General features: G+C 39.1%; 5 protein-coding genes across 11 annotated transcripts in view; 4 read left to right on the forward strand and 1 right to left on the reverse strand.

Annotated features, from left to right (window-relative positions):
- Positions 1-20,036, reverse strand: part of LOC135344077 (nuclear pore complex protein Nup205-like) — a 189,771-nt gene that overhangs the window by 63,874 nt on the left and 105,861 nt on the right. The window lies entirely within an intron of this gene.
- Positions 1,387-17,075, forward strand: LOC135344152 (deleted in malignant brain tumors 1 protein-like). Of its 3 annotated transcripts, none has more exons than XM_064541277.1 (6): positions 15,134-15,334; positions 15,428-15,598; positions 15,643-15,789; positions 15,862-16,023; positions 16,088-16,418; positions 16,541-17,075. In XM_064541277.1, the coding sequence occupies exons 1-6, from the start codon at positions 15,268-15,270 to the stop codon at positions 16,914-16,916; spliced, it is 1,254 nt and encodes a 417-aa protein (XP_064397347.1). In that variant the 5' UTR covers positions 15,134-15,267; the 3' UTR covers positions 16,917-17,075. The 3 variants fall into 3 exon arrangements, with proteins under 3 accessions (XP_064397349.1, XP_064397347.1, XP_064397348.1); XM_064541278.1 differs by having other exon boundaries at positions 15,428-15,568; XM_064541279.1 differs by lacking the exons at positions 15,134-15,334; positions 15,428-15,598; positions 15,643-15,789; ... (1 more) ...; positions 16,088-16,418; positions 16,541-17,075 and adding exons at positions 1,387-1,705; positions 1,776-1,919; positions 2,187-2,691; positions 2,815-3,070.
- On the forward strand, positions 5,477-13,071 carry LOC135344160 (neurotrypsin-like). Of its 2 annotated transcripts, none has more exons than XM_064541294.1 (6): positions 5,477-5,616; positions 5,671-5,841; positions 5,892-6,038; positions 7,808-7,969; positions 8,025-8,313; positions 12,805-13,071. In XM_064541294.1, the coding sequence occupies exons 1-6, from the start codon at positions 5,547-5,549 to the stop codon at positions 12,983-12,985; spliced, it is 1,020 nt and encodes a 339-aa protein (XP_064397364.1). In that variant the 5' UTR covers positions 5,477-5,546; the 3' UTR covers positions 12,986-13,071. The 2 variants fall into 2 exon arrangements, with proteins under 2 accessions (XP_064397364.1, XP_064397363.1); XM_064541293.1 differs by lacking the exon at positions 12,805-13,071 and adding an exon at positions 8,434-8,984.
- Positions 10,666-11,984, forward strand: LOC135344224 (neurotrypsin-like). The gene is made up of 4 exons (XM_064541419.1): positions 10,666-10,802; positions 10,925-11,086; positions 11,143-11,422; positions 11,536-11,984. The coding sequence occupies exons 1-4, from the start codon at positions 10,724-10,726 to the stop codon at positions 11,630-11,632; spliced, it is 618 nt and encodes a 205-aa protein (XP_064397489.1). The 5' UTR covers positions 10,666-10,723; the 3' UTR covers positions 11,633-11,984.
- On the forward strand, positions 18,055-19,633 carry LOC135344208 (mucin-5B-like). The gene is made up of 3 exons (XM_064541391.1): positions 18,055-18,270; positions 18,318-18,900; positions 19,148-19,633. The coding sequence occupies exons 1-3, from the start codon at positions 18,192-18,194 to the stop codon at positions 19,401-19,403; spliced, it is 918 nt and encodes a 305-aa protein (XP_064397461.1). The 5' UTR covers positions 18,055-18,191; the 3' UTR covers positions 19,404-19,633.

Consider the following 20,036-nt stretch of genomic DNA (forward strand, 5'->3'; position numbering starts at 1 on the left):
TTCAAAATGAAAGCTATTCACTTGTTGGACAAAGGAACATGAATACACAAAATTAAACTCTGTGTTGGGTAATTAGCTTTGTAACAGATAGTTTACTTAAATAGCTAGAATCTACATGTATTAAGAATTCAAAAATTACATGCTTGAAGTAATTATATGGACGTATTGATGGCCAACGTAATTGTTCTACTAATAACATAGCTACACTAGAGCCAGAAGATGTGCATAGAGCAACAAGATCAGGACCAGTGAATAGCTAGCATCATAAAAACACAGTGGATTACGAGAACTCAAGGGATAAAGAAGAAGTGGCCGGCAGATCTAGAGGACTTATTATGATAGACTAAAAACTAAAACGATAAATAGCTAAATTACATGCAGCATTTACCTGACAATATTTATTACACTCAACTCTAACTGTCAAGAGGATCACAGGATCAAGCTTCAGAGGAGGAATACAATCACATATAAACTAGAGCAATGAAGTGCTAACCCTCGGCTGTTGACACGAACAAAATTAATATATAGATCTATAAAAAAAACCATGCAGAGGAGTGTTAGCAAGTAAGCTGGCTATAAGCAGCAAGCAATGAAGTAGACTAGAGGTATGCTGAGAAGAGAGTTAAAACTCACTATACTAAAGTATAGTGCATGTCTGGATTAGGATCACGGCAAGGTCAGTAAAGAAGCTTCTAGGTATGATCAGGGCTAGGATAAGTAAACAAGCAACCACTACAATCTAGCTTTCTACTTCAGTATCCTTTTCCATTATTCTTGGCACGGGATCACTTCAGCTGTAAATAGATTAGCGCCAAGCTACCAACGTGCAAGTTTAAGCGTTTGCTCGCTTTTATTCAAAAATGAAGCAAATCAAATTCTGCCACTATTAATACTTGTGTGGGCATGTGGAGGCATCCATGCTGTAAACACAGGGCTATGGCATCCAGGTGAGTATAAGACTCAGAAATACAAACAAACAAACAAACAGACAAACCAACGGACTATTATAATCCGTGGCCGCCCACTGATATGTCATTGTGTGTGAAATGTGAGACAATTCTTTTACCGACACTGGATTCAGAAACCCTACAAATTGACACTAACCTTTGAGTATCTAGAGTATAGTGAACCTCCGATAGATTTAACTGCAAGTACTAAGAACACACACATACAATTACATAGAGCTGAAGTGCTAGTTTAGCTGAAGTGCTTGTTTAGCTAAGCACCAGTATTTTGGTATAGCATTGCAACATGATTATTACACAGCCTCAAACTAAAAGTAACCGTGAAATATGTTATAGGCAGTTTGCATGCATGAGTAGTCACTTCCTGCTGACAAGTATATAAGCATTGTTAAAGAATTATGATGATAGAGTGCATGAATGAAACATGAAGCTCTTACTAATACTTTTCTACTTTCTGGAATTTGCCAACTGTCAAGAGGCACAAGAACCGATACAAGGTACTGTGTTTATAATGCTTATCACTATTATACTGGCTCAGAACAAATTAGGTAATTGTAACAATAACAATATCGGAGATCTCAGACTAGTACATAACAGTGGAGGGAATTTTGGAGCAATACAAGTTTGTCAAGATATACCTGGATCACACAATGATCAATGGAGATACTTTTCAAGCAATGGGGCCTGGACAGATAGAGCAGCTAGACTAGCCTGCAAGCAATTAAATCTTGGCTCTTCAAGTAAGAGTTAGCTATAATTCTAGGTTACAAAAATATATCCGTTATTCTAAATTATATAATTATTTGTCAGGTGCTACAACAAGTACTATGGAATTAACTAGCAGAGTATATACAAGGGTAATTGAAAGCTGCTCTTGTGTTGAGACTACAGATCAACTGAGCAACTGTATTACTGACGAACCACAGCAAACCACTGTGGCGACAGTGAACTGCAGTAAGTATATTGGCTTGACACAAAAATTAATATCATACACATGTAGGAAATGTTGATAGTGAAGAGTGCAGTAATAATAGAGCCATGAGACTAGTGGGTGGGTCCACAGTCAGTGAAGGCAGACTAGAGATATGCCACAATGGTCAATGGGGGACAATATGCAACCAGGGATGGACACACAGTAGAGCTGCTCAAGTGTGCAGTAGGCTAGGACTACCAACCTACTACTTATTCTGCACAAACATAACTTTTTGCATACTTAAACAGATGCTACACTACACCAATTCAATATTGGAGGAGCTGGTTCAGTATATCCATTCAACTGCCTCAGTGATAGTTCTAACTGTATCCAAGAGTCTTCTTGTGCCCACTCAATGGATGTTGGAGTGAGGTGTCTTCCTTTCACTGATGCTTGTGCTGTTCCTGTCAATGAAGTAATTACCAATGTAGAAACTCCAACAGCTTGCAACTGTCAGCAACCACCAACACCAACACCAATAACAACACCTACGATTGCAAAGTGTAATCCAGCAAGTACTGAGGGAAATAGCAATGTCAATGAGATGTCTGCAAGCAACAAGCAACCACCGATAAGTACTGAAACCTCTCCACCAACTGATGGAGCTACCACAGAGAGCAGTGTCACCCAGAGCACAGTCATGAGTACTAGTGGGACATTAGGAGCACTCATTGGTCTATTTGCAGCTGCTCTAGTGGTGGTTGTCACTGGATGGATTGTGTCGTGTGTTTACTTACAGAGGAAAATAAACAAGTAAGCTCTAAAGTAGCAACACAAATAGAAACTTAGAAAACGAACCTGCTAACAGAAAGAATAGCAAACCTATATTTATAGCAATGTACATGTACACACACACACTCCCAACCCCCCTCTCAGAGACCACACCCACTCTACACTCGTCTCTACTAACAACCACACCCTCCAACACACACCACAAGATGAGACATTGTACGACACAATCAATGACACAGTTACTAACCTGGAGCACAATGATACTGTGCAGTGTGTTCAAAATGAAAGCTATTCACTTGTCGGACAACGGAACATGGCACACTAAATTTATAGTTAACACAAGTTCAGTTGAGTAGACACCTTTTGTGAGTAATAACAACACCAATAGTTTAGCTAGAAGCTGAAGAGTATAATGATAATTATTATAATTATAGTCACTGATAATTATGAACAACAGAGTTTATAATTAGAAACATTGTATGTGACAGGCTCTGGGAAAACCAGACTATTGGAGCAGACTAAAATTTTGGTGATTAATGTACCAAGTGATAGAGCAGAGCATCGCCTACACAATGGTATGCTTAGTGTTCACATACCTAGTTTCATACCCGAGTTATGCTCGTTAGAAACTCGAAGCCGTAAAATGTAGTATCGAGAAAAATGGCTCTCAAAGATTGCTCAATTAGGAAAAATAAGGTAATAACGAAAGTTTGGACGAAGCGTTTCGATGGAAAGAGTTGGATTTAGAGCATCAGATTTTACAGAGAGGTAGTAGAAGGACTGTAGATACGTATACACCAATAACATTTTATTTGAGATTTTATACTGTAGGTATAAATTTAGCTGTAGCTCAATACTAAATTCTGCTCCAATAGTCTGGTTTTCCTAGAGCCTGTCACGTATAGTGTTGCACTAAACTAGCAGATGGATGCATTCAATTTTATAAACAACATAATTATTAAATTGACTTCCTGTCAATTACCGTATATCTTCTAATTTATCAGACACTTCTAATTACCCCAGACACTCTTTTGGGCAATTTTCGTTGTTCTAATACAACGGACACTCCAGTACTTTAATGTTACATTTGTTCTAAATATCCGAACAATACCTTGAAAAGTTGAGTTATCATTCATAGATGGCAAGTAAGACTTACAGTACACTACTGCAGTTAGATAGCTTTGATTAGCTAGTTTTAGATAGCTAGTGCAACTATTCAGTCGCACACTGTTCTGTTAAACTTAGCTAGCTCGCATGCAGCTGCTTGCTTGTTCTAATTATTTCGGACACTTCGCATGCTCTATAAAAATCTGTTCCAATTATACCCGGACAATTTCCAAAATAATTATTTTTTGCTGTCCGATGTTTATTGTTTCATTTACAATAACTAGCTGTATACATAATTGTTGGCTACAGTGCATGGAACTGACCTCCTAAATATACAAAAAGAAGACAACAGCAGATATGAAGATTTTACTAGTTTTAGCTTTCAGTTTTATAATAAGTACTCATTGTCAACAGGATCCAATTGAAGGTAAGAGTATTATATATTCATGCAGTACATGGAAATGTTGTTGCTTAATACCATAACATTTGAAGGTGATTGTGAACATGATGGAGATCTCAGACTAGTAAACAGAATCAGAGACAACTTTGGAGCACTACAAGTTGTCATGGGAAGTAGATCACGCCAAAAGAATACGAGATGACGTTACTTGTGTTGAGAATGCAAATGCACTAAATGATTGCATTGTTAACGAAAGGAATAAACAAACTGTTGTGACAATTAACTGTGGTATGTAGACATGCATAAAGGAACATAAATATACACCTCAATATAATTATTTTCTACCATTCAGTTGATTGCACTGACGGAGCCATGAGACTAGTGGGTGGGTCCACAGTCAGTGAAGGTAGACTAGAGATATGCCACAATGGTCAATGGGGGACAATATACAGTGAGTTACTTGGTCACATTCTCAGTATAATAAAAGCACCGCGGGTGCTGATGCCTCGATGAAGGTGCCAACCTACATAACATAAAGCTACTAATGTAGTGTTTCATGAATATTTGATGAACATTTTTGCATTGATTAATTTTGCTGCATGCAGGCAGAATCCAGAACTCAAAGAGTGGGTAATGATCGACCATGATTGTTGTTAGAAACGATCGATGCCAAAAGTTCAAACCTGGCTGCATCAGTAGAGAGTAGAGCCTTGCAGCTCTCTTCTCACTGTTGTAGCTACCAATAGCTAGCGTTTTAGTGCAGAGCTAACTACTAAGTAGAGTAGCAACACTCAAGGCAAGGATCGTGTGTATATACCAGTATACTATTTAGGTTTTGCGATTTTATTGTTGTGAATTGATCAACCTTCGCAACTCAGGTAAGTTAAGGACTGGGACCATAAATTATTGCTGAATCAGCTAAAGCGCAGCCACGCCCACGATTTTTAATATGTTCTGTGTGTAAAAAATCAGTTTAGCTACTTATCTTTTTTAGTCATAAATGCGGTTGCCTAAACGTTCTTTTCAGCTCTAAATTGCTAGTGTAGTAGGTAGTTCAAAGGTTCATGCAGACATTCATTGCATGATCATAAGTGTGTAAATTATTGTTTTTCTTGTTCTCTCACTGCTGAAAACGTTTCATTCCAAATAAGAATCACTTCCTACAATAACAAGTGTGCAATAATACTTCCAGGTGTGCGATATGAAAAAATATCTGCACAGTTGGTGATGAGTCGCTTCCTGTGCAATTTGAATGTAAAACGCTGATGTCAGCACTTATTAAAAAGCTAATAATTATTATACCAGTTGAGAATAGATAGTTTGAAAGTGGTATTGCAAGAGAAATTATAGGAGCAGTAGAAAAGAGATTATGAAGATTTTTCTAGTTCTAGCTTTAAGTTATATAGTAAGTACTGATTGTCAGCAAGATCCAATTGAAGGTAACTATAGACATGTATAGTACATGGAAACAACTAAATTACCATACAATACAGATGCTTGTGAACAAAATGGAGATCTCAGACTAGCACATAACAAAGGAGACAACTATGGGGCACTACAAATCTGTGACTCTCAGTATGGATGGACATACATCACTCCAGCAGGTTGGACACAAGCAGCTGCTAGACTGGCCTGCAGGAAACTAAATCTTGGCTATAATATGAGTGAGATAGCGAATCCACTCTAATAAATCCTATATACACTATTTCTATAGACGCTGCATCAGGAAGTTTGAGGTTGTCTAGTGATGTATACATATTTAGAATACGACAAGCTGACTGTGTTGAGGATCAATGCAAATTATATAACTGCATTGAGTACGAGGCGCAGAAACAAACTGCTGCTGTGACAATTAACTGTAGTAAGTAAACATGGATTTACAAATAATTTACCTGTCGAAATATTTGGACCCTTACCCCCTCCGGAACATTACTGTAAAATAATGAAAAATATGGGCACCCTGCATGGGTCCAGAAAAGTTTGTTGTTACCCCCATGCATGCTTACAATGATTCAAGATTAAGCAGCAGAATAATTATGAAGTAACAATATCATATACAGCAGCAAAAAACAGTACTATAACAGAGGTATAAATAACACATCTTGATTGTCCTGACAAGTTGTCCTAGCATAATACATTTTGTTCTGCCATCAGGTGATAATGATCGGACACTAAATTACACGTGCAATATCCTTAGTAATCTCTATAAAAAAGGAGGATTTATGGTAAAGTAATGCTTAGATCATAAAATAGAAGCTTACTAGACTCGCCAGCCAGCCCTTCCTCGGGGTAAGGGACTGGTGGATTGCCTATCTGAGAGTTGTGCCGTTACCTGAATCTGGTAATGACCAATCAGAGTGCAGTATCAATGTAATGTGACATCCTTACGCCCACAGTATTGCTTAGTTAATTTCTTTGTGGTAGAATGCATGATAATAACAAAATAATGGATGGGTAAGACTGTGCTATAGTGCAAGATTAAGCGACCAAGCAGAGCTTATCAATCAAGCTGCAATTGAGACAAATCCTCCAGTGACTTTAGTATGTAAATGATTTGCACCACTTGTCTTACATTGGAGAAAATCTTTCCAGTCTGGGGATGGAAAGGGCTTGACAGTATAGCCTTCTACCACCAGTCTCAATGTTTCTTGGTTTCTCTGCCACAAACTAAGCAAGGGGAGCTTATTTGTAATTGTGTAGCTATTTGCAACCCACGCATATCAGACATTACAAACCACATGATGATGTCATGCATGATGCCATGCAACTCATTAAAATTCCACCGGCACAACTCTCAGATAGGCAATCCACCAGTCCCTTACCCCGAGGAAGGGCTGGCTGGCGAGTCTAGAAGCTTACCTAGTCGTCTTACCACTCTGCTACATAATATAGCTATAAATATCTAGGCCTCCTCTTGTGCAATGAACAAAGACACATGGCTGTTATGAGATCATTATTTTAGTGCGCATACGCATAACTCTGACTTTTGGTCTTCAACCTTTGCATGCTAGGACACTATGACCGAGCAAGTAGCTAAATGGCCGGTCAAATAGACTAATTGCTCGGAAATTGACCGATGACCGACTGTTATTTATACTTCTGTTACAATAGCACCGTCTGTATAAATCAATTATCTATTTAATAGTCCTGGCAAATCCACGGCTTTTTGTAATATTGTCCACAATGTTTCTACAGTTCTTATGGAGCCATCTCTTGCACTTAGCACAAAAAGCCATAATTATATAGACGTAGGTTCCACTCCATTATCTATTATAGCAAGTGCATGGCAGTCACAAATAACTTTATTTTTGATCATCTTTCTTGAAAATGGTTCAAACTTTTTGCTGTCTATTTATATACGCAGCAAAGAAGGTGCGCACATATTTTTGTTCGCTAAAAAACCTGTATATATAATTATACATGAAGCAAACACAAATTTTTTTCAATACTGCCATTTTATAGTCACACTAGACTCTATAAGCTTCTAGTCTACAGAGAAATGTGTATCTACTGTATCCATGTTCAATGAGGGGTCCAAATTTTGCTATAAAATTTTTTCCTGGGGGAACATAAATTATATATAACTCTAAATGTAACGCGACATACCTCAATATATTTTCTACCATTCAGTTGATTGCACTGATGGAGCCATGAGACTAGTGGGTGGGTCCACAGTCAGTGAAGGCAGACTAGAGATATGCCACAATGGTCAATGGGGGACAATATGCAACCAGGGATGGACAGATAGAAGAGCTGCTCAAGTGTGCAGTAGACTAGGGCTACCAACCTACAGTGAGTTACTTCAATTATATATGCTCCATGTAATTATGTTTGCATACTTAAACAGATGCTACACTACACCAATTCAATGGAGGAGCTGGTTCAGTATACACATACAACTGCACAACAATAGACAGTGATATTTCTAACTGTATCCAAGAGTCTTCTTGTGCCCACTCAATGGATGCAGGAGTGAAGTGTCTTCCTTTCACTGATGCTTGTGCAGTTCCCGTCGACAAAGTAATTGCGACTAGTGGGACATCAGGAGCACTCATTGGTCTATTGGCAGCTGCTCTAGTGGTGGTTGTCACTGGATGGATTGTGTCGTGTGTTTACTTTCAGAGGAAAATAAACAAGTAAGCTTTTATAAGAATGATATAGTAACACAATCCTTAGCAAACTGAAAGCTAAACAATTAAAACAAGAATAGCAATTCAATGTCACACTGCACAAACAATTCTCACACACGCTCACAGGAAATGTAAAGACCACACCCACACAACAGCTGCCTCTACGAGTGACCGCACCCTCCAACTCAACAACCCAGTGTATGATGGTAGCACCACTGTCCCACACACCACGTACAGCTCTCATAGACCCTCCTATGAGGTCATTGACACTAACGAGGGGGCGGGACACAGTTATGATGTCATGAATCACATGGGTGCAAATAGACCACACCCACCTACCACACCCCCTGTGTCTAACGAGGAGTACAGTACGCTAGACACCAGCAGAGAGAATGAGTATCACACACTAGAGAGCAATACTGGAGATGGCCAATATTCAATGGTTGGACGCACTGATCCCCAAGATTACGAGGTGCCCGCCCCCCCTCAGGGGGAAGAGTACTCTACACTGAAGCATTGATAGCCTAAGTACTGACTTAACAAGACACACTCAACTATGAACAGTATACATAAAATTATGTGCTTTTCTTTACGTGTAACATTAACAGTTTATTTGCTAAACTCAAGAGTATTTGTATCACTAAATAAACCCACAAAAAATGTTATTAATTATGTTTTCAAGTGCACAGCAAAACCTGTTATCTTCAACATGTACATTCCCTCCCATTCACAATCCCGACCTTCAACACAATCCAGCATACATCCACACAACAGCTGCCTCTACGAGTGACCCCACCCTCCAACGTAATCCAGTATATGATTGGTTGACCACTGTCTCACTCACCATGCACAGCTCTCTGAACCATCTTATGAGGAGATGGTCAGTGGTGGTGAAGGGGTGGGGCATAGCTATGGTGTCATCAGTCCAAGAGGCGCTCGTAATACAAGCAATGAAAGAGGATCACATGACTAAGCTTCAAAGGAGGACAATGTATTGGACCACACTACCTAAGGGGTGATACATAATCAGTGATAGATAATATTATTATGAACTATAATAAAACTATAATAATAATCACTATAGATTGGATTGTATATAATGTTGCACTAGACTAGAACTGAATTTTACTCCATTTCACAATATTAAACGTATTCTCTGGAATATAAAATGTAACTGACAACAATTGGGATTGGTATATATATAGAAAAAGTAGGAAAACAGTCACAGACATGGAATGTTGGTGAGCACTATAATATATAGAGGAAATTTTAAAGTAGGGGAAAATACATACAGTTACGACATTATACAGGCAAGGCAGTGACCACACCCACAGTACATCCCCCTCCATTAACAATCTCGACCTTCAACACAATCCAGTATACACCCACACAACACCCGTCTCTATGAGTGACTCCACCCTCCAACGTAATCCAGTATATGATTGGTCGACCACTGCTCCACACACCATGCACAGCTCTCTGAACCATCTTATGAGGAGATGGTCAGTGGTGGTGAAGGGGTGGGGCATAGCTATGGTGTCATCAGTCCAAGAGGCGCTCGTAATACAAGCAATGAAAGAGGATCACATGACTAAGCTTCAAAGGAGGACAATGTATTGGACCACACTACCTAAGGGGTGATACATAATCAGTGATAGATAATATTATTATGAACTATAATAAAACTATAATAATAATCACTATAGATTGGATTGTATATAATGTTGCACTAGACTAGAACTGAATTTTACTCCATTTCACAATATTAAACGTATTCTCTGGAATATAAAATGTAACTGACAACAATTGGGATTGGTATATATATAGAAAAAGTAGGAAAACAGTCACAGACATGGAATGTTGGTGAGCACTATAATATATAGAGGAAATTTTAAAGTAGGGGAAAATACATACAGTTACGACATTATACAGGCAAGGCAGTGACCACACCCACAGTACATCCCCCTCCATTAACAATCTCGACCTTCAACACAATCCAGTATACACCCACACAACACCCGTCTCTATGAGTGACTCCACCCTCCAACGTAATCCAGTATATGATTGGTCGACCACTGCTCCACACACCATGTACAACTCTCTGGAACCATATTATGAGGAGATGGTCAGTGGTGGTGAGGGGGTGGGGCATAACTATGATGTCATCAGTCCAAAAGGCGCTCGTAATACAAGCAATGAAAGAGGACCAAACAATTATGATGTCCACAATTTGTATGAAGTTGTTTAGCTAAGCATCAGTATAATTATTGGCAGCATTGTAACATGATTATTACACAGCCCTGTGAAATGAAAAAGCACGGGGGGGGGGGGGGGGGGTAATCACTTCCTGTATAACAAGTTTACTATAATTAGTACTGCATGCTATTATATAAACAGACTTCGAGAGATAGCAAACATGAAGCTATTACTTGTTGTGTACTGCTTCAGTTTTTTGGAAATGATTAACAGTCAAGAGGAACAAGTCCCAATACAAGGTATAAACTCCTCTGTATACGATTGTTACTACTGACGCAGAACTGTGGCATGTATATACACGGATTAACAAGCAATTGAGCTTTATATATAATTATTATACTCTTTATATTCTACCATTCAGTTAATTGCACTGACAGAGCCATGAGACTAGTGGGTGGATCCACCGTCAGTGAAGGCAGACTAGAGATATGCCACAACGGTCAATGGGGGACAATATGCAACCAGGGATGGACACACAGTAGAGCTGCTCAAGTGTGCAGTAGACTAGGGCTACCAACCTACAGTGAGTTACTTGGTCATTATAATTCTGTACAAACATAACTTTGCATACTTAAACAGATGCTACACTACACCAATTCAATGGAGGAGCTGGTTCAGTATACACATACAACTGCACAACAATGGACAGTGATATTTCTAACTGTATCCAAGAGTCTTCTTGTGCCGACTCAATGGATGTTGGAGTGAAGTGTCTTGCTTTCACTGATGCTAGTGCAGTTCCTGTCAACCAAGTAATTGCTACCTGTGGGACATCAGGAGCAATAATTGGTCTATTGGCAGCTGCTCTAGTGGTGGTTGGCACTGGATGGATTGCGTCGTGTGCTTACTTTCTAAGCAAGTAAGCTAACAAAACTATCCCTAACAAACTGAAAAATGAACTGTTAATAGAAAGAATAGCAAACCTAAAATTATGGCACTGCATGTACACACACGCCTTAACCACCTTCTCAGACACCACACCCACTCTACTAACAACCACACCCTCCAATACACACCACAAGATGAGGCATTGTATGGCACAATCAATGACACACCTGGAGCACAATGATACTGTGCAGTGCGTTCAAAATGAAAGCTATTCACTTGTCGGGCAAAGGAACATGGACACACAAACTTAATTACTTATAGTCAACAGAACTTTAGTTTTGTATTAAACGTTTGTGCACCAACACCAAATACTTATAGAAGCTGCCGATATTGTTTCTATTTACACGCCTGATACAGTATAGCGTGTAATTTTCGTGGGGCAAAATATTCGTGGTTTTCGTGGTTGGAGGTCTGACCACGAATATTTTACCCACGAATGAAGCGACCTTGCCTACCTTTACCTGCAGTGCAAGCAGCAACCACGAAAATATTACCCACGAAATGTCTCAATATTGTTAAACCACGAATATTTTGTCCCCCGAAAATTACCCGCTATACGGTAATTATACTTCTGCAATACGTAGATGCCTGAATTTATGAGATATTATACTTGTGCACTGTTAGCCAACGTTCCAATGTTTCTATACTATAGCTACGCTCATATAGCTACAAGAAAACTAATGCATAAACGAACCAGGATGACAAGACCATGCACCACAAGTGATCGGGAAACACAGCAGAAACCCCTCAAGTTGGTACTAAACTTCAAACTATAACATTATACGACAAACACTGACATATGAATGGTATACATATGATCACATTATAAACTCCATATAATTATAATCATAATTAACTTGGTGTACTTACAGTGAGTTACTTTATCATATTCTGTTAAATAAGTTTACATAATTAAACAGATGCTACACTACGCCAATTCAATCGAGGAGCTGGTTCAGTATACACATACAATTGCACAACATTGGAAAGTGATATTTCTAACTGTATCCAAGAGTTTTCTTTTACCCACTCAATGGATGTTGGAGTACAGTGTCTTCCTTTCACTGATGCTTGTGATGCTCTTGTCACTGTGATAACTACTAACAACACACAACCACTGATAAGTACACAACCAAGTGATGGAGCTACCATACTCATTGGTGTATTGGCAGCTGCTCTAGTGGTGGTTGTCACTGGATGGATTGTGACTTGTGTTTACTTACAGAGGAAAATAAACAAGTAAGCTTTAAACTAGCAATACAATTAGAAAAATAACCTGCTAACAAAGAATAGCAAACAACAATTTCCTCTATAGTATAATTATTATGACACACACTCCCACCCCCCTCTCAGAGACCACACACACTCTACACTCGTCTCTACTAACAACCACACCCTCCAACACACACCACAAGATGAGACATTGTACGACACAATCAATGACACAGTTACTAACCTGGAGCACAATGATACTGTGCAGTGTGTTCAAAATGAAAGCTATTCACTTGTCGGACAAAGGAACATGGACAAATAAAATTTACAAATAATACAGGACAAAATTCATTTAAAAATACCCTTAGCTTTTTGTGAGTACCAATAGTTTTGCTAGAGCTGCATACATTAACATTTGTATTTATTAGATTCATGAGACAAAGTGATACATGTATAAAGACGACCAATTAATTCAACACAATCCAGCATACACCCACACAACAGCTGTCTCTACGAGTGACCCCACCCTCCAATTAACGTAATTCTGTGTATGATTGGTCGATCAGTATAATTAAATATTGGCAGTATTTTTCAACATAACGATTAGATCAAACTGTAACGGGATCACAGGATCAGTTTCAGAGGAGGCACACAATGTATAGGACCAACATGCAGTCACAATAATTATATGATTAGGTAGAAAGACATGTTTGTAGAGTGTTGCAATACACTTGCAGTACGCACTTCAGATCAATGAATTTGATTACGCAATCATTTAATTGAGTGCCGTTCAGAATCTCTACAGTGCATCCAGTCTAGAGAGTAGAATATAAAAATTGGTGAGTAATTGTACTTAGATGTATCTCAAGATTGGAACATTTCTAAGAAATTGTGCTGATACCATTGTATAGGTAAAAGAATAAGCTACAACATGATTCAAAAATATTTCCCCAAAAGTTGTTGTAGTGGGAAATAATTTTAGGAGATAATGGGGGTGATCATAAAAAAATGTACGTAACATCAATTATCTCTGGAACTAAACTATTTTTGGAAACATTTTTCTTATCAAAAGTTAGACAATTTATTCAAGCTTACTCCGTGTAATTTTTAGACCTTAGCCGTGAGATTTTCTTCAAATCTCTCCCTAACCGAAACGGCACTAAAAACTAGCAATTTTGAGCACTGCGGAGGATGTGTAGATATTTAACCCTTTCCCGGCTTTAATTAAAAAAACAAAATACAGAATAAATACATATTTTTCTTTAAAAATAAATATCTCATGAACAATGCATTGAAATCACTTGCAACTATTTCCTACAGGTAGCCCAGATCCTGGGGGTACCATGACATCATCATCGTTACCTAGCAACTGACCACCCCCCACTAATTAACAATTTTTTACACATTTTACAATTATGAACATAAAGAATATTGTATGAAGGCATAAAGTAACTAAAAACACTAAGTAAGTGTTCTCAATGTTCTCACGGTGACATGGTTCAATCAGGATCAGCAGAAACTTCTCTGCGAGGTCGTATCGGCAGACGCTCTTTTCCCGGGAAATGTTTTCTTCACCTACACACAGGTTTACAAGTTCAATGGAGGCTCATGATGTCCACTTGTGTATTAACTAGACTAAGCATACCATACTGAAGCTATCCAGACTACATATGATACTCCATAGTTACTTACAAGGTCCAGGACTTTGGTTCATGCTCAGGAGCTTCTTCCTCTGGCTCTTCAGGCTCTATGTTTATAGCTTGACCTCTGAAAAGTAGTTTCCTCTCTTGGTATGATCCCAGTCACTGTCCTCTTACTCAACAAGGCCATAAGCATCATTATTCTCACTGTCTAGCTGCCCTAGAACCTCGCTGAGGTTGTACTACGAAGATCTTGTAGCCATTATCAAACGGTCACTTTTCTTTCGACAGTACTGCACAAAGCGTACCTTGAGGCAAGATATTAAAGATACCACGTGAAAGAGCAGCCCAATGCGCATGTGCTGGTACCTACAGCGTGCGCATAGCTCCAACACAGCGCCCACAACGATTTTTTGAAAATTATCACTACCGCTGCCGTCATATGACGGCTAAAGCCGGGAAAGGGTTAAGTAACATCGAATCTTTCATAAGATAGCCAAACTATCTATAGATGTTGTGACAAAGTTCCAAACCTTAGCCGGAAACTGTTGGCCTTTTCTCTCCCTAACCGATTACCCACTATAACAATTGGGTACTGTTTTATTAATCACCACAAACCCACCACCTTATGTTGTCATGGAAACAATTTTGGATATGTTGTAGCTTATTCATTCACCTACACAATGGTATCAGCAGATTTTCTTAGAAATGTTCCAATCATAAGATATTTACATTTAAGTACAACTACTCACACATTTTTGGTATTCTACTCTTTAGACTGGATGCACTGTAGAATGTAACTGACTTCCTGCTGACCTGTAATAATTAATCACTGAGTTTGATTGTAACCAGTTGCATACAGATCAATGCCACAGTGGCTCTGACCTCTCAATAGATAGGCTACTTTGAAAGAGGTACTAATAACTGTAAGACGATTAAGAGCAGTGGAGAAAAGAAAACAAATATGAAGCTGTTGCTAGTTCTAGCTTTAAGTTTTATAGTAAGTACACATCAACAGGATCCAATTCAAGGTCAGTAAACATTTAAAACATGCAGTACATGGAAACATTAATAGCATAATAAATTATGGATAATGAATAAATGACCATAATTATAATTTGAAGGTGACTGTGAACATGATGGAGATCTTAGACTAGTAAACAGAATCAGAGACAACTTTGGAGCACTACAAGTCTGTGAATCTGAGTTTGGATGGAGATACGTCACTCCATTACACTGGACACTAGCAGCTGCTAGATTGGCCTGTAGGCAACTAAACCTTGGCTATAATATTAGTAAGAATGGAGATAATACAACTTTATATTTACTGTTTCTACAGACGCTGTATTAGGAAGTTTGACATTGTCAAACGAACTACGCCACATCAGAAAATTACGAGACGCTAATTGTGTTGAGAATGCACATGCACTATATGATTGCATTGTTAGCGAAGAGAGGAAAGAAACGGTTGTAACAATTAACTGTGGTATGTAGACATGCATAAAGTAACATACATAGTCACATCAATAAATTATAATAATTATTTTCTACCATTCAGTTGATTGCAATGATGGAGCCATGAGACTAGTAGGTGGGTCCACAGTCAGTGAAGGCAGACTAGAGATATGCCACAATGGTCAATGGGGGACAATATGCAACCAGGGATGGACACACAGGAGAGCTGCTCAAGTGTGCAGTAGACTAGGGCTACCAACTTACTGTGAGTTACTTGGCCATACTATTATACACTCCATGTCATTCATCTTTGCATACTTCAATAACAGATGCTACACTACACCAATTCAATGAAGGAGCTGCTTCAGTACACACATACAACTGCACAACAATGGACAGTGATATTTCTAACTGTATCCAAGAGTTTTCTTGTACCCACTCAATGGATGTTGGAGTGAAGTGTCTTCCTTTCACTGATGCTAGTACCGAAACCTCACAACCAAGTTATGGAGCTACCACAGAGAGCAGTATCACCCAGAGCACAGTCATGAGTACTAGTGGGACATTAGGAGCACTCGTTGGTCTATTAGCAGCTGCTCTAGTGGTGGTTGTCACTGGATGGATTGTGTCGTGTGTTTACTTTCAGAGGAAAATAAGCAAGTAAGCTCTAAACTAGCAACACAACCTTATATAGTGAACTGAAAGCTAGAAAAAGAATAACAAACAACAATTCTGATAATAATGTCATATTGCAAAAACAATTTTCATGCACACGCTAACAGGAAATGCAAAGACCACACCCATACAACGTCTGCCTCTACGAGTGACCCCACCCTCCAACTCAAAAACCCAGCGTATGGTGTTAGCATCACTGTCCCACACACCACGTACAGCTCCCATGGACCCTCCTATGAGGTCATTGACACTAACGAGGGAGCGGGGCACAGCTATGATGCCATCAGCCATAGGGGTGCAGCTAGACCACACCCACCTACCACACCCCATGTGTCCAACGAGGAGTACAGTATGCTAGACACCAGCAGAGAGAATACACTAGAGAGCAATACTGGAGATGGCCAATATTCAATGGTTAGACATACTGATCCCCAAGATTACGAGGTTCCCGCTCCCCTCAGGGGAAAGAGTACTCTACACTGAAGCATTGATAGTCTACGCACTGACTTAACAAGACACACTCAGTTATATTCGCCTTTTTTTACATGGAACTTTGTTAGCTAGTAGAATGTTTGTAATCAAATACACAAACTGGAGTATTATATGCACTGGAGATATTTTCAAGATAAACCTTATCTCTTGTTTTCAATAACTGTACAGAGTATATGGACAACTCTGATTGGATGTGCGTGGCCTGCCTCCAAAAGGGAGACTGGTTGCAGCCCTATCTAGCACATCACAAACTAACTATGAATATCATTAATATTAGCCGCGCCTCTAACCACAGAGCCTCAGCTTGCTGCAAACAAGGGGAGGAGCTGGGAAGCCAACAAATGCATTACGTAAGGGCTATACAATCTGATTGGTGCTAATGCATTCCTGAATGCAAACTGCTTACGTAATGTGAGCAGTCTGCAATCTGATTGGTGCTGTATGTTTTTCTGCAGCAGAACGAATGCTAGATATGGCTGCAACCCGTCTCCCTTTTGGAGGCGGGCCACGCCCATCTAAACTCTGATATGTTACCTTATTGTTACTATTATAAACGGGTACTAATTTTAGCGAATTTGTAGTTATTAAAAAATTATGATAAAAAAATCAAAAAAAAATTTTCGTGTACTTTGAGAGTATGCTAAGCAAGCTAGCCATTTTTTCATCTTTATCTGACTCCAAACTTTCCATTCAACCTTAAAACTCATACTTTTACATTTTTTGACTGTGGTAATGAATTTGACAAATCCGCCAAAATTAGTACCATAAAAACAGAGAAAAATTTGAAAACGCTAAATTACTACCCGTCTATAATAGTAACATTAAGGTATTTGTGTTTCAGTATAGTTCTACTATAAACACACCGTACAACATGGACCCAAACACAGCGACCAATGAGAAGCCAGTGCCCTCCTCCTCTTAGATACTGACACAGCGACCAATGGGAAGCCAGTGCCCTCCTCCTCTTAGGTACCGACACAGCGACCAACGGGAAGCCAGTGCCCCCGTCCTCTTAGATACTGACACTCACAACTAAAGACAAGGATTCAGAAACACCACATGCTGACACTAACCTTAGACATACGTAAAGGAAGACATTATATGCTACGTACCATTTACTTTCACTATCAGTATCAAAACACTGTATAAGGAAGTGTGACAATTTGGGTATTATAAGAATAAATACTCATAATGAATGGCATATGATTGTAAAGTGTACATACAGATGGTATGTACATGACAGCAAGTTAGTCAAGTTAGCTTAAGATGAAGTTCGTATTTGTACTACTAGTAGCAGTAATTCACTGCAGACTTTCCATTGGGGGCTCCAGGGGGAACAATCATGGTAAGTTTAACTAACATGAGAAAGTATAATATTGTATTACTCCATAGAATGTAATCGTGCTATAAATCATATCTTGGAAATCGATGAACAATGTGCAACTATTCGCGATTGTTGTTTAGAAAGTGACTACGATTGCCCAGAAAGTTTATTGAGAGAGAGATGCCCTTCTGACTCACTGGAGCCTTGCATGACAGTGACAGCCACTCACACAGTGTCCTACGCTCCCCCAGCACCATCATGCCCCACTACAACCACGGTCATTACAGAGTACTTGAGTATCACACCAACAAACTGTCTACAGTCTACACACACCAAGGAAATGTCTACAACTGTAGATACAGGTGCTAGGTTCAGCAGTTCAGTAACAGACGACCTTAATACAACTACGTGTATCTGCAGTCTTGTGACAGTAACCACGATGTCAACTACAGGAGGAGATTCAAAGAGTATTTTTAACACAGCTACTGGTGGAGCTACAAGTAACAGCAATCAAGGGACTACAAGTAACAGCAGTCTAGTGATACTAGGAGCATTCATAGCTGTACTAGCAGCACTGCTGGTTGCAGTAACTACAGGATGGATAGTCACTTGTGTGGTCAACAGAAGGAAAGACAAAGGTTCAACTACAAGGTACTAGTGAACTAGGAGACAGAAGTATTAGCTTAATCCAAGTACGGTATAAGTACTATGTTTCGAATCCATATAGTTTTAATCAATTGCGAATGACACTGTACAAGCCTCTGATTGCGATAAATTTTAGAATTGAATGCGCATGCTTTTTCCTTTTCGAGTATCATTTTAAACATCACGGGTATACATACCAGTGAGATTGTTGTGTAATGGAGAAAATCACATGTGTACGTGCACACATCTGTAGCAACAAAGATAATTACGCTCTACAAAACCCAGTGTACATGTCCAACGTTACCAAGGCAACCCGTCTGCTCGTACACAGACAGGCTACAGCTCACAGGGTCCGGCTTACGAGCAGGTCAGGGTTGACACGGGAACTGACTATGATGTCATTGATCGCAGTGGACCACGCTCACCAAACACACACCCTGTCCCTATATCTGACCAAGACTACAGTACATTGGATACTGACAAGCAAGAGCATGACTATCATGTGCTAGAGTCGACCAATGCAGGGGGTCCAACAGCTGTGGGGGGTCAAGAACCTCAAGACTACGAGATACCGCTCAGAAAGATGTAGTAGCTACGTAAGAAACAGTGTGTTTTTAAAAGAATTGAAAGATAACTCAACAGTTTGTAAACAACTTCATATTTTGCATGTTATCCAGTTATCATAATTATTTCTAAACTGTATGATTTGTATTTGCACACACTCTCTTAGTTCACCAAATATCAGACACACAAATGAAGTACTTTACAGTATAACATAAGAGGTGGAATAGACTACAAGCAGACACTTGTACACATTGGAGATTATTGCAGGTGCTGGGATGGGGTGGGGTCAACATAAACCATGCATGCATGCATGTATATACTAGGGTAATAAACATTTGAGGGAGTTAAGTATGGTACACCAACAATTATTATGATCACGGTGTTACCTACTTACCTACTTACCACGATATTAAAAACTCATGCATTTTTAGTGTGCTTTATACCGTAGTGCTAAAAACATATTATGCAAGTTTTGGCTAAGTTTAAGGCTCTGAAACATTATGCGATACTGATATACTAAATTGATTAACGATTATCACTGACAGAACACTATACAACTAAAATGCATTCTGAGGGGA

This window comes from Halichondria panicea, chromosome 11, assembly GCF_963675165.1.
Source record: "Halichondria panicea chromosome 11, odHalPani1.1, whole genome shotgun sequence".
Taxonomy (NCBI): Eukaryota; Metazoa; Porifera; class Demospongiae; order Suberitida; family Halichondriidae; genus Halichondria; species Halichondria panicea.

Bases quoted from the DNA above. Each gene is read 5' to 3' on its own strand.
- LOC135344160 (XM_064541293.1), top strand. From the start codon at position 5,547: ATGAAGATTTTTCTAGTTCTAGCTTTAAGTTATATAGTAAGTACTGAT. The intron at 5,842-5,891 runs GTGAGATAGCGA...CTATTTCTATAG, and splicing joins AAATCTTGGCTATAATATGA to ACGCTGCATCAGGAAGTTTG. The intron at 6,039-7,807 runs GTAAGTAAACAT...TCTACCATTCAG, and splicing joins TGCTGTGACAATTAACTGTA to TTGATTGCACTGATGGAGCC.
- LOC135344224 (XM_064541419.1), top strand. From the start codon at position 10,724: ATGAAGCTATTACTTGTTGTGTACTGCTTCAGTTTTTTGGAAATGATT. The intron at 10,803-10,924 runs GTATAAACTCCT...TCTACCATTCAG, and splicing joins GGAACAAGTCCCAATACAAG to TTAATTGCACTGACAGAGCC. The intron at 11,087-11,142 runs GTGAGTTACTTG...ATACTTAAACAG, and splicing joins ACTAGGGCTACCAACCTACA to ATGCTACACTACACCAATTC.
- LOC135344152 (XM_064541277.1), top strand. From the start codon at position 15,268: ATGAAGCTGTTGCTAGTTCTAGCTTTAAGTTTTATAGTAAGTACACAT. The intron at 15,335-15,427 runs GTCAGTAAACAT...TATAATTTGAAG, and splicing joins TCAACAGGATCCAATTCAAG to GTGACTGTGAACATGATGGA. The intron at 15,599-15,642 runs GTAAGAATGGAG...CTGTTTCTACAG, and splicing joins AAACCTTGGCTATAATATTA to ACGCTGTATTAGGAAGTTTG.
- LOC135344208 (XM_064541391.1), top strand. From the start codon at position 18,192: ATGAAGTTCGTATTTGTACTACTAGTAGCAGTAATTCACTGCAGACTT. The intron at 18,271-18,317 runs GTAAGTTTAACT...ATTACTCCATAG, and splicing joins CTCCAGGGGGAACAATCATG to AATGTAATCGTGCTATAAAT. The intron at 18,901-19,147 runs GTACTAGTGAAC...ACACATCTGTAG, and splicing joins GACAAAGGTTCAACTACAAG to CAACAAAGATAATTACGCTC.